This window comes from Schistocerca cancellata, chromosome 11 (assembly GCF_023864275.1).
Source record: "Schistocerca cancellata isolate TAMUIC-IGC-003103 chromosome 11, iqSchCanc2.1, whole genome shotgun sequence".
Lineage (NCBI taxonomy): Eukaryota > Metazoa > Arthropoda > Insecta > Orthoptera > Acrididae > Schistocerca > Schistocerca cancellata.
The window spans coordinates 138090249-138106294 of record NC_064636.1 but is presented as its reverse complement, the minus strand read 5'-3'; the positions used below and the strand labels follow the sequence as shown (position 1 = coordinate 138106294).

General features: G+C 45.1%; 1 protein-coding gene across 1 annotated transcript; it reads left to right on the top strand.

The window, feature by feature from the left end:
- Window positions 1-12985: 12985 nt before the first annotated feature.
- On the top strand, window positions 12986-13366 carry LOC126108349 (fibronectin type 3 and ankyrin repeat domains protein 1-like; the record flags this gene model as incomplete). Its single annotated transcript, XM_049913564.1, has 1 exon — window positions 12986-13366. A coding segment is annotated over one exon (360 nt), but the record flags the coding sequence as incomplete, so codon positions are not given.
- Between the last annotated feature and the right edge of the window lie 2680 nt (window positions 13367-16046).

The following is a 16046-nucleotide window of genomic DNA, read 5'->3' as shown; positions in this document are numbered from 1 at the left end:
TCCGCACACTGTTCTCTTGGGGCTTTCGAGCTCGGCTGCCCCTTTTTCTTCGCGAATTTATGGCAGAGCTCACATTTAGGGTGCGGGTGAACACTACTCTCTCCCGTACTTTCTCCCAAGAAAACGGGGTACCCCAGGGCTCCGTGCTGAGTGTGGTACTATTTGCAATTGCCATCAATCCAATTATGGATTGTCTCCTTCCTGATGTCTCGGGCTCCCTCTTTGTGGACGATTTTGCGATCTACTACAGCTCTCAACGGACCAGCCTTCTTGAACGACGTCTTCAAGGATGTCTCGATCGCCTCCACTCGTGGAGCATCGAAACCGGCTTCCGTTTCTCACCCAGTAAGACCGTTTGTGCCAATTTTTGGCGACATAAGGAGTTTCTTCCACCCTCCTTACATCTAGGACCTGTCAACCTTCCGTTTTCAGACGTCGCTAAATTCTTGGGCCTTATGTTTGACAGAAAACTATGCTGGTCCTCCCACATTTCATATCTTTCGGCTCGCTGTCTGCGATCCCTCAACACCCTCCGTGTCCTGAATGGTACCTCCTGGGGAGCGGACCGAGTGGTCCTTCTCCGCCTCTATCGCGCCTTAGTGCGCTCGAAATTGGACTATGGAAGCATAGTCTACTCTTCTGCTCGGCCGTCTATTCTTCGGCGTCTCGACTCTATCCACCACCGTGGATTACGTTTAGTGTCTGGAGCTTTTTACACCAGCCCTGTGGAAATCCTGTGGAAAGCCTTTACGCTGAGACTGCTGAACCTCCGCTGTCCAATCGGCGAGCAGTCCTTCTGAGCCGTTATGCCAGCCATCTGTCTTCCATGCCTGCTAATCCAGCCCATGACATATTTTTCGACGCCTCCTTTGATGTAGGGTATGCAGGCCGCCCCTCCTCCGTACTACCACCGGGAGTCCGCTTCCGTCAACTGCTCCATTCTCTTTCCTTCTGCTTTCCAAAAACCTTCTTGACTACTTGGGGTACAGCACCGCCTTGGCTCCGTCCCCGGATCTGCCTGCTCCGTGACCTATGTCGATTTCCCAAGGATGGTACCCCTTCACTTGTTTATCGTCGGGCATTTGCTGCTCTATGTGCACAAATGACGGAAGCCACATTTATTTACACCGATGGCTCGAAAACATCGTTAGGTGTAGGGAGTGCCTATGTTGTTGGCGACACCCCAAATCACTTTCGGCTTCCCGACGAGTGTTCGGTCTATACTGCGGAGCTTTACGCTGTTCTCCGGGCTGTCCACTACATCCGCCGCCATCAGCGGATACAGTACGTTATCTGCTCTGATTCTCTCAGCTCTCTCCTCAGTCTCCAAGCTCTTTACCCTGTGCACCCTCTGGTCCACCGGATTCAGGACTGTCTGCGCTTGCTCCACCTCGGGGGCGTCACGGTGGCGTTCCTCTGGCTCCCGGGACACGTTGGTATCTGCGGAAATGAGGCGGCCGATATTGCAGCCAAGGCTGCAGTCTCTCTTCTTCGGCCAGCTATTCCATCGATTCCCGTCGCCGATCTACGGAGCGTCTTATGTCGTCGTGTTGTTCATTTATGGCACGCGCACTGGTCGACACTTCCCCAAAATAAATAGCGGGACGTGAAAGTACTTCCTTGTGCTTGGACCTCTTCCTCCCGACCGCGTCGTCGGGAGGAGGTAATTTTAACTAGACTCCGGATAGGGCACTGTCTTTTTAGCCATCGACATCTTTTAAGCGGCGATCCTCCCCCACTCTGTCCCCACTGCTCTCAGTTGTGGACGGTAAGACACCTTTTAATTGAGTGCCCCTATTTTACTCCGTTATGTGCCCGTCTACAGCTGTCGCCTGATATATCGTCAATTTTAGCAGATGACACGCGATCGGCCGATCGCATTCTAGAGTTCATTCGTGCCAGTGAAATGACGTCAGCCATTTGAAGTTTTTTTTTTTTGGGATAACCAATCCCTTTCTGTAGTGGATTTTTAAGCCTTCCTTCTGCTTTTAGTTTCTCCAATTTTATGCCTTTCGTTCCCACTGCTGCTGGTTTCTATTTTAGGTTTTTTACTGTTTCTTAAGACCCGGACTGGGCGCTAATGACCGTAGCAGTTTTGCGCCCTAAAACCACAACCAAAAAAAAAAAAAAACCTCGATATTGAAATAGTTCACGTGGTAGTCGATGCTAAGGTTTTCTTTCATTCTTTGGTACAAATTTATCGAATTTGCATTGTACTTGACCCTCGGCATTTCTTCACTATTTGGGTGTCTGACCGTGATGCTTTTGCAAATTTCTTCTCTGCACTCTGATGACATGGTAAGTGTAATCGCAGTCATCGTCAAATAATTTCGAGAGTATGAACATGTTTCAAGTTTTCGTTTTTAGGGACAATGTGAGGTAGTAATTGATGTAAATTTTGAATGTGCTCCTCACTAATACTGTTCAAACTTTCGAAGTGAATTATGTGGCCTCGATACATCTCTTTAATTCCGTACTCACTGTGTTTTCTAAGGGCAGGCGTGTTGCTTTATTGTTGCTTCTGCTTTTGAGAGCTCGCACGGGATGAGCAACTGTTTCCTGACAGTGGACCCGTTTTCAAGGGCTTCTGTAGTGAAGTCGAGCAGTGCTGAGGGAGGGATTGTTTTGAGACTGCAGTGGTTTGTGCTGTTATCATTCGACAAAGGACAAAACGGTAAAGGAAGTACTGGAAGACGAAATATTAAAGTGAATTTCCCTTTATTTAAACAGCTAAGATGTTGCCCAGAGAAATCCTTCAGTTCCGCACGAGTGTAACGTCATTTGATGAGCTAGTCCCAAATCTGGGGCCTGCCATCACCTACTGAAATACAAATGCGCGCCTTCTACCAAAATACAAATATGCGACACGTGATTCCACCCGAAGAGGGGCTCAGTGTTAACGTTACGGTAGGCTGCATGAAATTACACATTTTTATTTAGCTTGATATTTATTAATTCCAGCAATCCAGTTAGTAACAGTAATCATTACATTTTGTATAAAACAGGGATCCCCAAACTATTTTGGACAAGTGACCCCTTTTCCAAAATGAACTGTTACCTCAGACCCCATGGCCAAATTACCTACTTTTAAGATCAACCCCCTAATTCATAATGGTCAGCTAACTTAAAACAGCTGCTACAGAGTGTTATTTTTCATTCTGACTTAGGCCAATAGAAGAAGACAGAGTGAGAATTAGCAATGCTTTAAGTTAGCAGAGTATTATGAATAAGGGGGCCTATATTTGGTTGATACAAAATACCTAGGTTCTAAGGTACCAGTTGGAAAACTTTGCACTTGGGTAAGTGAGTAAAGTTGACTTCATTTTCTCATCAAAATTTAACAAAATAGAGACATACAATTCAGTAAATATCAAGTTTAATTTATAATGATTATTACAAATGAAATACTTAAAGAATCTTAAGTAGGTAGGAAATTATATTTAAAAAAGTATTAATTCGCAAATGAGCCGGCCGCGGTGGTCTCACGGTTCTAGGCGCGCAGACAGGAACCGTGAGACTGCTACGGTCGCAGATTCGAATCCTGCCTCGGGCATGGATGTGTGTGATGTCCTAAGGTTAGTTAGGTTTAAGTAGTTCTAGGGGACTGATGACCACCGCAGTTGAGTCCCATAGTGCTCAGAGCCATTTGAACCATTTTTTGAATTCGCAAATGGAAAATAAAACATTCAGTGTGATAGATGAACCTGGTGACTATCTACCAATCTAACCACATCCGGTTCAATATTGGTGAGTTGCAACCTTAAATCTCCACGTTCGTTGATTTTCAAACGGTTTCTTTGTTTCGTCAAAATGTCTGTTACCACACTGAAGCTTTCTTCCACTAGGTATGATGATGGAAAAGCGATAAGGTATCTTTCAGCAACGTTCCACAATATTGCAACCAGAACTTCTGATAGCCTTGGTTGAACTTCTGCTTAAGCTCTTTGTCTTTGCTGATGAACTTGTGTTAATTTAATAGGGGTCGATTTTTAGACCTTGTCGACACCCAAAATCAGTTTTCGTTTATGTCGACTCCTAGGAAACCGATATCGGCCCCAAGGGGTGATATGGACCTCTTTGGGAATCCCTGGTATAAAAGATGTCCAAAGCAACTGATGGAAATGGCAGAAAATGAGTGCAGGTATAAAGTTTAAACACTGTTGCGTGTAGTGACATCGTACATAGTTTCTGATCCATGTGGAGGCACAGAAAAATTTGTCGGGTATGAGTTTACACTGTCTCAATCATGAGGAGAAGTAAGGATGGTTTAGGAGCTGTTTCTGACAGTATGTTAATTATCAATGTTCCAGTATACACTCGTGCAGGGGTGGAGAAGCTAGAACACCGAACGCCACGACTGAAACCGTCACATGTGTCATTTGGTACACACGTGTTCTGGAATAGTCTCATTACCTGAAGAACCTCAATTTGTGCATCAATCATTTGGTGTGTGGGTATTGGTTTCAGCGTAGCTACGAGAGACAATGCAAATCATGTTGCAGGGTCATCCATTGATGAAGCAGTTTCTTTCTTCTCTCGAAGTATAGCGAGTAAAGTTTCTTCGTAACTTTTCTTCTTTGGATTGTAGGAGGTATGTGGAGATAGAACAATGGGTGGTCTTTGAAGGTTCGTGTCCTTTGAAGGTTCTGTTTCCTCAGGTTCCTTATTGCTGTTTCAACATTTCCACTTGCATCACGTACTTCTACGGTTGGTAGAAGAAATAAGTTGATTTGTACTTTCACGCTTTCTGCGGCTGGTTGTCCCGACTTGGCCACTTTTTGCTCATGCAATTCTCTTGCTGAACATGTCCTTCGACTTTTTCGTCATTGTTGTACCAGTGTTCCTAGGAAACGGACAATAAATTGAAATGCTTGACATTGTTGTAGACGTCAATTTATTTTCGTGAAATAAAAATGAAAACTACTATTATTCAGTTACATAACTTTTCAGGTGTCCAGCGACTGGATCGAGTTTAAATGATCTTCCATACAACTACTTCACTTGTGATAGCACAGTCTGCAAAATAGTGAAAGCAACATGCACGGAAATATGGAATGTTTTGCAATGTGTGGTTATGCCAGAGAAATGTGAGGAAGAGTCGTTGGCTGAACAGTTCTATAAAAACACCCATTTCTGCAACACGATACAGATGGAAAACATATTCGAATAATACAACTTCAAAGTTCTGGCTCAGAATTTTTTTAATTATAAAAAAATATTTCCTGTGGTATTGATGGCACGGGTCGATGCTGAATACCAATTTGTCTTCATAAATGTCGGTGCAAAAGGAGCAGCAGGTGATGTTGCAGTTTTTAATCATTCGAATATGGGTGAAAAGCTATGAAGTAACCTTCTGAACATACTGAACAACCTAACATTGCCTTTAACGATCCAGAAGGCAAACCAATGCATTTTTGTTTGTTTGCTGAAGCTTTTGGTTTATTGAGGCACATTTTGCGCCCATTTGCTACTAAAATGCTAACCTCGTTGAAGAAAATTTTCAACTGTAGGTGTACAACTACTCGTCATACGGTTGAATGCACATTTGGCATACTGGTGAACAAATGGCACATTTTCCGTAGACCTTACGATGTTACCGCCGATTTCTGTCATACAATAATTAAAGCATGTTGTGTGCTCTACAATTTTGTACGCAGAAGAGATGAAACAGACTTCACAGATATTGCTTACAAATGTCCACAGCAGCCTATAGACCATGCTGGAGCAATATACGCAGCCAATTTAAAACCTAGTAAACGTCCCCTGGAGGATCTGTTCCATGGCAGTACAATGGACTCTGATTTCACTACGATTCAACAGTATTGAAAAACTTACTTGTTCTATCCACAAAACATTATTAAGAAGTGTAAGATAATAATGTTGAAAGTATGTCAATAAAAGCAACTCTGTAAAATAAAAACTTGTCTGCTTGGCGTTCTTTTCTGGAGGACGTCCCCAGATTGCACTACACACAGTTCTTCCCACACTTTGCTTTTCAAATTAGCGTCAGAATAATCTTTCAGAGTTCTATATTGGACAGTGCAGGCCTGTTTTCTACTTCATTTACGATCAGTTCACTATCGGTGCCTTCGTCCCTCACAACAGCCAGTGTACGAACTCGCAAGTTTCCAACTGCAGGCAGCAGAGATGGCAACTGCATTGTCTGCCGTGCACACGCGCTCGTGTATGCTGTGGGGCGGGGGGGGGGGGGGGGGCATGACGGAGGCAGTTGGTTCGCTCTTCTGTCGGCGGCTGGAGCAACTGAAAAGTTGTCTCTGGGGCATCACTGTGTGTGTGTGTGTGTGTGTGTGTGTGTGTGTGTGTGTGTGGTCTTACATATGATGGTACAGACGCTGTGCAAACGGCGAGACAGTTGCACGACAAAAGTTCTCCCTTGTGCGCCCGCCCTGATGGAAGGCAAGACTTCGTCAAACACCCAATCACTAAATTTAACAGTGAGAGGCATTGTTGACTTCAGCACTAACATGTAGAGTCCGGTTTCATTGACAAAATTTGTCGCTTACAGCTACACTACAATTTTTTTTATTGTGAGGTATCTTTTCCTCTAACATTATCTTTCAAGGCGTGTCTAGAATTTGCATACTCGAGAAATTCACATACATATTTCGCCTCGAACGAGAGATTATGCTGTCTATCTAATCCTATAATGTCGTCAGTGGATCATATAACTTGGCGACTAAGGAGGACATTTATACAAAATTACAAATGCTAGCACGTAAATACAATAAATTGATATAAAACATACCTAGAGCTGGATTGCGAGTGTAAGATTCTTTCAGCGGATAGATACAACAATGTTCCGAATTACGAGGACTATGAAACGCTGAAAGGCACACTTAAGATATATAAAGGTTAAAAGAATGTCAATGGCTGTGACGTTCACGATATCGAATTCTGTTAAATTCTTACGGTTTATCGACGATAAGATTCACAGGAAACATGAGACCTGTTTCTTTTTAAAATTTCTCCTTAAATATATTTGCAGAGTACGATTAAAAGCTTGTTAAAAAAGCGAAGAACAGGACGTTTGAACAGCTAAAAAGTTAGTTCAACGAGTGGAAGACGAAGCCGGTAACAGAATACGAGGAGTATAAGAAAGGCGTCCAGCCTTTGACAGATAAACTGAATGCTTTAGAGAAAGAAGTTACTGGTGCTGTAGCGAAAAATGGAGAGGTTGAAAGAGCTAGTTCCTTAGGAAGGGAATTATGACAATGTGTGTCCTATTCCGCCTACAACTGAGGAATAACCTTTTGAAAGAAGTTTATTTGTCGATGATGATCGGATCACGCGAAAGACACGTAAGAGGCATGAGCCCGCGTTGCAGCAAATTGAGGAAGAAGACCGGGAGGAGATGAAGGCTGTTGGAAACTAAACAACACCTTATCTTGGGCCGGAAGTATCAAAATACTTGCGCGGTCTCGTCGTACAGTATTTGGCTTAAGATTTGACAGTCGAAAGCACTACATGGGCGGTTCCGAACTAACGTTTAACAATGACACTATTTCTGTCAAAGGTAGCAGTTTTCAGTGCCAGCAATGAATTCATGAAACTGCTAACCCGAAAAACGTAGCATACGAAGACAACACGCCTGATCACCGTGAAGCATATACAACTATGGCGAAGGAAACTAATGCAATATTTCACCACTATGATCCAAATACGAATAAACCCAAGTCAAACCGCAGTGAAAGGTACATCATCATTATTCTGATACAGCAGTCGTTCGTCTTGTGGCCGGTCACCAGTCAATAGCAAAAGAGGAATACACACACCCACACATACACACACACACACACACACACACACACACACAGCAGAACCTGTTGAGTATATAGAATTCATTCTAGAAACATCCCCCAGGCTGGGCTAAGCCATGTCTCCGCAATATCCTTATGCAAGGTTCGCAGGAGAGCTTCTGTGAAGTTTGGAAGGTAGGAGACGAGGTACTGGCGGAATTAAAGCTGTGGGGACGGGGCGTGAGTCGTGCTTGGGTAGCCCAGTCGGTAGAGCACTTGCCGCGAAAGGCATAGGTCCCGAGTTCGAGTCTCGGTCCGGCACACAATTTTAATCTGCCAGCAAGTTTCTGTTGAGTATGTTTGGATGAATGACCTCAGATCTAATCGACTAGGTGATGGTGGTTCACGGTGAAGAGAACGCAGCTGTTAGGTCGCTGGGGTTTGCAGAAATGAAAGAACAGGGAAGCCGGCATGAAGTGTTCGGACAAACGCGATGTGTGACTAAAGCGGACGATGGATCCATCAGGCCCCTTTCATTGTGCCACCTGTGTGCAGGTAGCATTTTTAGCGAAGTGTTTATCTGTATGCCTGAACGTCCAACGTTCTGCTTTAAATTTTTGCTCTGAAGGGGATAGGCAGGCTGCTAGCTCAGGCTGTATACGACCCGGGAGATCCGCGAAAAAGCCGGGAATTTTTTGATCTGTGAGGAAACTGGGAATTGTTTAGAATTGCGGGAAGTTTTCATTGTTTTAGTTTTCAGTTAAATTTTTGTGATTTTGATTGGTGAGAAACAATTCTCTCATCCCGCTACTGCAGAATAATACTGCAGCAACAAAACATGAACGACAGAAAAGAAACGAAAATAAAAGTTTAGTTGCGAAGGAAATGCGCCACATACAACAACAAAACACAGTGCTCATACAAGCGTCTGCCAAGAACGAAGTATGTCAAAGGCTTTAAGAAGAATATGCAGTGATCGATTACAACAAATTGCCTCCGATGAGCGTCACGTGACGACTGTTTGAATTGGATTCCTTTGAGGAGTTGCGGGCTGCCTCTCGCGCATGCGCAGTTGAGTGGCGTGTGAGCAGTCCCTCCTGCCTGTTGTGGTTACAGAAGTGTGGCTGGGAGCCGCCATCTGACGTCGCCGCCCTTGGGAAATGCGGTGGATCCGGGGCTGGTGCACAGGGGAGCCCGAACTGTGGTGGGCGGGTGGGTCGCCTCCACGTGGCCTGTGTATACGTTCAGCGGTTTCACTGTTTCCTCCTCGTTTATTGCTCTCGGGTTAAGTTAAAACAAAACGGATTTTTGTGACAGGGAGCTATCAAATGAATTAAAATACGTTCGCACAATTACGGAGGGATAAAGTATGTTACTAGTTTCATATTTTATTTCCACCTTTCTGACAGTCAAGCAGTAATCGCTTTGCAGAAGAATGAAGTTATTTTTCAAGTTTCGCTAAAGAGATTTGGATTTTAATAATCTTTTCCGCTCACGCAGTCAATTTATTTGAAACAAAGTGTTTAATTTCACACTATTGCCTAGTTTCAAGTGTTCGCTGCGCATCGGGTGCACTTATGGTGTTATACCGTAATAAAGAACCAAACATGATGTAATGCAGTACTGGTGCTGCAAGAAAATTAACATCGGAATCTCGATTTAGGAATGCGCGCTTTAAGGCGAATTGTGCATTTTAGTGTGGACGAATTCTGGAGGCTCTTGAAGTAATCCTGTGATGTCTTGTTTCTTTCGTGACATGATGTAAGATCTTTCAGTGTTTCACATGTACGAACATGAGGGCCTCCTGCGTCATCGTAGCTGCGCAAGCGCGGTGACTCCTTCCACCTGGCGCTCTGTGTCAACTGCTGAAACGAACCTCATATTTCTAACAGGTCGCGGGAAAATACGGCGAATGGTGGTTTGAAAAGCGTTACATCAAAGCAAATTTCCTTTTACGCAAGGTGAACTGTGTGCTACAGTGTACGATGGATTTATTAAATCACAAAGCGTTTGACTCTCATTTAAAAATCAACTCTTTGATGGAGGAACGTTTGGAAGAATTTCGCGCCCAGAAGATGAGACAGTTGGGCCGTTATTAAAAATTTTAGTGGCCCGTTACCATGACGTGTCTTAAAGTGGAACAAGGGCACAGATCATCAACATTACATGTGCAGTCTCAGCTTCTCTTGCAGCTTATTAATCTTTGAGAGCAATGTAATATGTGAACAATGTGTATATTAATTTAAACCATCAGCTTTTCTTATTTGTGTGTTCGCGGTACTTAACGAGTGATGCTGCTATTGGCTGACTACATCGCGTGTCGTGTGCTGTCATCACCTGCCGAGATCACGTGACATGAGCTATGGCTGGCTTACAAAAGCTCTTCGCAATCTCGATTTCAATGCATCGGAAAGTAACATGCGGTGTTTGGGGGAATCCGAATTTATACCTCCATAATAGGAACATATGCACGACATCAAAGGTCTTGCAAAACGTTTCTTTTTTTTTCCCACTGAGTTTCGTTTTCTAAACGGCCGGTAGATTCTACGTCGGTATAACAATCAAAGGATTGATGAGTTTTGTAGTGACAAGGAAGATTATAGTGTCGCTTGACACGGAAAAAGTGTATTTTGATGCAGGAGAAACTGTATCTTTAACCGGAGAATCCGGGATTTTTTTTTTCCTTGTACACGTATACACGCTGTATAGCTTGTTGGTGTACATAACATCTAATAATTAATCGATACTTGTACAGCTCCAAAAGCAGCAGTGTATTTACAATGTGCAGCCGATATTTTTATAGGCAGGAGCATCGCGGTATTTTGTCCACCGATGCACAGTTTTTTCAAAATGTCGAGAGTCGGTATCGACATTTTAATTAATATCGATGTATTGGACACTCCATATTTTTAAAAATATCGACAATGCTGATGTAGGGCCGACTGCCGTTCCGCAGCCGAAGTGTGTCAACTGCGGCCGTGCGGCCATCGGAGAAGACGGCGGCAGCCCTTGCAGGCGAGTCAGCCGAGTACAGGGGGCAGCCCGGCCGACGCTCGGCCCTCCCTGCAGCTCGCGTGCGCCACGCCGCAGCCGCCTGCGTGTGCAGACACGGCTGTCGGCTCAGTCTAACATTCGACCTGGTCTCTGCTGGAAGGCACGCGGTTGCTTCCTGACGGTGAAACACCTGGTCTCAGGTCGAAATTAGGAACTACTCGAAATTGTATGTAGACGGAATACACATTATTCAAATACTTTGAGCACATACTGAAATGTGTTCGACAGTCGGTGACAGGCGGTAGGGGGCGTCGCTTGCGGGGATCGCCTGCAGACTGCGCAGCCTGCCCTGGCCGCCCTCTGCCCTGGACGCGGTACAGTGTGTCCGTCAAGTCGTGCGCCCTCTCCGCTCCACAGTGCTGTCCCGGCGACACAGCCTGGCCACACAGCCTGGCGGCGCTCACTCCCAGCTCAGCGACTGCCCCGTCCAGGAAAACACGGCATTGCGGAGTAAATTGCACCAACACGGGAACAGGAATCTAATGTCACTGTTCCCGTATCTCTTAGAAATATAAAAGCGAATATCTCTTCGTCTGAATGCGTGTTCGTCTACAACTTCATCCAGAATTGGAGGATACATTCCGTCCGATACGGTTTTTAAACAAAACACAGTGCAACTGTACTGGAGAATTTAAGCCTTTCCTTCGATGGGGTGCTCTGAAACGCGACAACTCTTGCAACACGAGTAGTGCTCAAAAGTAACGGGGAATTCGCCATTTTGCGTTTTTTGTAACTGAGATTCGCAAGACTTTTTTGTCGTTGTGTAGGTAAACATGTCTGAAAAGTATGTGTACACCAGGTAAATGGGACATTTAGTCTTTGGTCAGATCTCGGAAAGCTCATTGGTGTGTTAGCAGAATTGGCGATTATTTGTTTAACGTAAAAGCGGATTATCGCGTTATACAAATTTGGGTATGACAACGGAGTGAAAGTCATCAACCTTTTAGAGACATTAGATATTGCTTTTGGCGAATCTACTATCAGTACGAGAAGAGTTTACGACTGATGTAAATATTTCTTAGATTTCAACAGTTTGGTGCACCACGAATTCCTGTCACAAGGCGAAACGGTCAGCAAGCACTAAAAGCTACGAACTTAATGCCAGCGGCATGACGCAATCCGAAGAAAAACCTGCAGATGTGTGGCGGAACAGTTGATTATTTCTGCACTGCGATAACGCATCTGCTTAGAATTTCGTTGCGTGTTCTTGCATGTTTCGCTACAAACCATACTGTGGTGACGCCCTTGGCTGCACGATCACCCGATGTGAAATTTTGTTCCTAAAAATTACAACGAACTGTAAAGGGCTGTCTTTTTCATACACAGATGATATTTGAAATGCAGCGCTGAGAGAACTACAGGGTATCACAACGAAAGTTCCAGAATTGTTTGAGGAAGCGGAACAAACACTGGAATAAATGCACTCACATGTAACGGAAAATATTTTGATGAACACAACATTGATGTAATTAATACATAAACTCAGTAATAGATACCATATTCACTGCTCTCCCTTTCAATAATATTGTCCGTGTTGTGACCTACATTTTGTTAACAGACGAGGAAGTTGTATTTCTGTACTTTGAGATGTCATAAGTTGCCTGTGTTTTCTTCCCGAGTGTCGGAAGGTAATGCTCCAAAGGCAACCTAGCATTAGAGGTGTGTTTCTCTGAAGCTCAAAGATCGATTACCAACAGGATGCTGAGGTCACAGGAGGTGACTCCTCGGAGTGAATTAGGAGAAAAAATTAAAACAGCTGGTAATGAGATGCAGTGCACCAATTTTTAACAGGAAGCGGCTGCAGATTTCGATAGTGGGATACTGGTATGTATGTGTCTGTGATACGCTGGTTGATCTGTGTCCTAGAGGGAAGATTTCTAGATTTGTAACTCATGGCTGGGCGGAAGTGTATGAAGGACTGCTCGCAGTTTGGCGTCTGTGACAGTTTCTTTCATTCGGTGTGTGTGTGTGTGTGTGTGTGTGTGTGTGTGTGTGTGTGTGTAGTGGAGTGAGAAAGTGTCGATGTTTTGTGCAGGAGCCTCTCTCAAGAGGAGAGAGGGAGGAGGCTGATACGGGCGGCCAAGCAGGGCGCGGCGGAGCAGCTGCGCGAGTTGCTGGCGGCGGGGGCGGACGTGGGGGCGAGGGAGGAGCTGTTGGGGGGCAGTTTCACCCCCCTGCACTGGGCAGCAGAGAGGGGTCACGTGGCGGCGGCCAGCTGCCTCGTCGGCGCCGGCGCGGAGGTCGACGCCAGGGACACCTGGGAGCAGTTGACGCCACTGCACTTGGCTGCAGAGAGTGGCCACGCTGGTGTGGTGCGGCTGCTGGTCGGCGCCTCTGCTGACCCCAACGCCAGGGATGGGCAGGGGCGGACGCCGCTGCACAGGGCGGCAGAGGAGGGCCACGCAGAGGCGGCGGCTGAGCTCCTCCTGGCGGGGGCGGACAGGGGGGCCCGGGATGACGAAGGCAGGACCCCCCTGGACGTCGCCAGGGAGAGGGGAAAGCGGGAGCTGGTGCGTATGCTGAGACAACGCTGACATACGGCACTCAGGAAACACAATCAGTTACATCATATGTGTTGGTCTTTCAAATAAAGAATACAAAAAATCAATCCTTTGTTCATTTATTTGTACATACCATTTTGTGCTGCATATGACAACTGCAACGACGAGAGATACCTGTATACTAATGCGAGGAAACCTTTCTTTTGACGATTCAGTTTGTAAAATACTTCACGATCGGTTTTTGCAAAAGGTGAGTAACAACTGAAAAACACTCCAGTATTAACAAACACCACTTGTCTCTCCCAAGATTGTCTTCCTCACGGTGGACAACATATGCAAGAACCTTACAAGAACACAGTCGACATCTATCACAACCGCGTGCATTTCAAAACGTCACCAATCACTCTTTTAAAGAACCGAATGGCGCAATATTGTTGGTTGTCTACCACATCACACAACTGCATTAACGTTCCTTGTTCGAACCAGTCCACTACATTACCCCATTACTGGAAACTCCATGCTGGCGGCAAGCCTGGTGCTATGTTACACCAGCATATACTCCACCATACTCAAATTACTGGCACACAAGTCGTTCAGTCAGAATACGTGTCGAGTTCCGATCTCACGCCGAGTTTACTTATGTATCTGCAGTACGCAAATACTTGCCATCTTTAATAGCAACCTCACATTAGTAGCAAGAGTTACACCACATACTTGGCAACACTGCACATGGAACGAGACACACATCAGGCAGGTTTGTAGAGTGACACTATCACGAAAAGTAAAACAAATAAAATTCTCTACTTTGGCCCACAAATCGAGCAAGTGCTTCCAACTGTTGGTGAGATTCTAATGAGCGACTTGCTGTTACTTTAACTGAAATGTAGATGTGACTGCCGATGTAAACAACAGAGTTTGCCGTACTGTCGCCATCTGTACATGAGTGTGTCGTTTTCTCGTTACTTTCGTCACCTGAGTCTACGACGTTTAATAAAAATGACGGAACGAGCAGTGGGGATGTCAAAAACGAAACGATCTACGACAACTAAGTTTCAAAAGAAGTTTCCTGTGACAACAGTGTTACACCGAAGCGAATCGCTGGTGGTTACAGAGAGGGAAGAGATACATGTCCAGTGTGCACAGAAGAGGTTCTTATGAAGTGCCAACCGATGTGAAAGACTCATAAAATGTTGACGTCGAAAGTGACCTTGGCGGATTGAGCGTGTGAGGTTCCTTTCCCTATCGACAGCAACTTATTTCTCCAGATGTTACGTTTCAATGTGACTCTGCAGCTAAGGTAACAGTGCAGAATACAGCAGCAGCGGCGGCGGCGGCGAACGAGAATGCGTTCCCCGCGCATGCGCCGGCAGCGGATTCGCCGCGCGGCGTGACGGTGAGTGGCTGTGGCGAGGCTCGCGAGCCAGCCGTGGGGCCGCCAGAGAGACTCGCGCCAGCCTCCAGCACTCGGCTGCGAGGCGGACCTGCAGCTTCCCCTCAGCCAGCGTCGGCCGCCAGGGCCCACCTGTGGCGCAGCAGGCGGTCACGTGTGTAACCGCCACACCCACACATTCACACCAGGTTATGATCGGAAACATAAAACACACTAAATTTTCTGAATATCGCAGTATAATAAAGGAACAGCACCCATGGCTTCACAATATTCGGGAAACCGACAGCCACGAAGCATCGCCGTTCACAAACTGCCGAATCACCCGGTGGCGCACAGGCTTCAGATTCGGACTGCACAGACTGAACAGAACATCCGTAAGCAAACACCATCACACAAAGCAGCTACACACAATAACACATATACCAGAGGAAAATAGTGGCAGGTCCCATATGATCAAGAAATTAAACCAACAAATTAGTAGAGAGAAAAGGAACACACACACACACACACACACACACACACACACACACACACACACACACACAGAGAGAGAGAGAGAGAGAGAGAGAGAGAGAGCGTAAACAAAATTCAAATTCGTCGCCAAATACTCTCGAGAAGAATTGAACGCTAACGGCGTTAGCAAACACAACAATGTGTGTGTGTGTGTGTGTGTGTGTAGTGCCCTCAGAACGCAAAAGAAGAATGTCGCAACAAAACCTGACTAATGACAAATATGTAAGCAATATATTTTTATATGCCAAAATAAAGTCGTTTAATAATCAGGAGATGTGTTAAATTGCTGATAAATTTCACATTTCCAGCGTTTGGTTTGCAGATGACAAGCAACCATTGCAGGACGCCATACAGATAGTCGTGCAGAACTGTGTAATGTGAAAATTTCGGTAAGGAGAATAACGAACAAAAACTTTCTTTACTCCTCACTTTGTTAGATTAATTAAAACATAAAATATGCTCACTTTCTACAGCTTGCAGTAACCAGATCCCACTCAGGATGGCACACAGGTGCCGAAACATGTTTAGGTAACAAGACAAATTAGTCTTTCTGCATAAAAGGGGAACATGTTTTCAATGATATATGCATATATTCGCCATTTACTGTAAGAGTTATTTTGACAATTGCAGTGTCGCCTTTTGGCTCTGAACAAGATTTCATCTCGGCACATGTCAGACTTTAAACTCCTCCGACACACACACACACGTCCCGATTTTTATAACTTCATGTGGTGAACCGTTTCGCCTATTTAAATGCTAACTGTTTTACTGCATTTTTTAATAAATGTACTGTGATGGCGTCTTGGAATTTACTTCAAATGGGTCAACTAC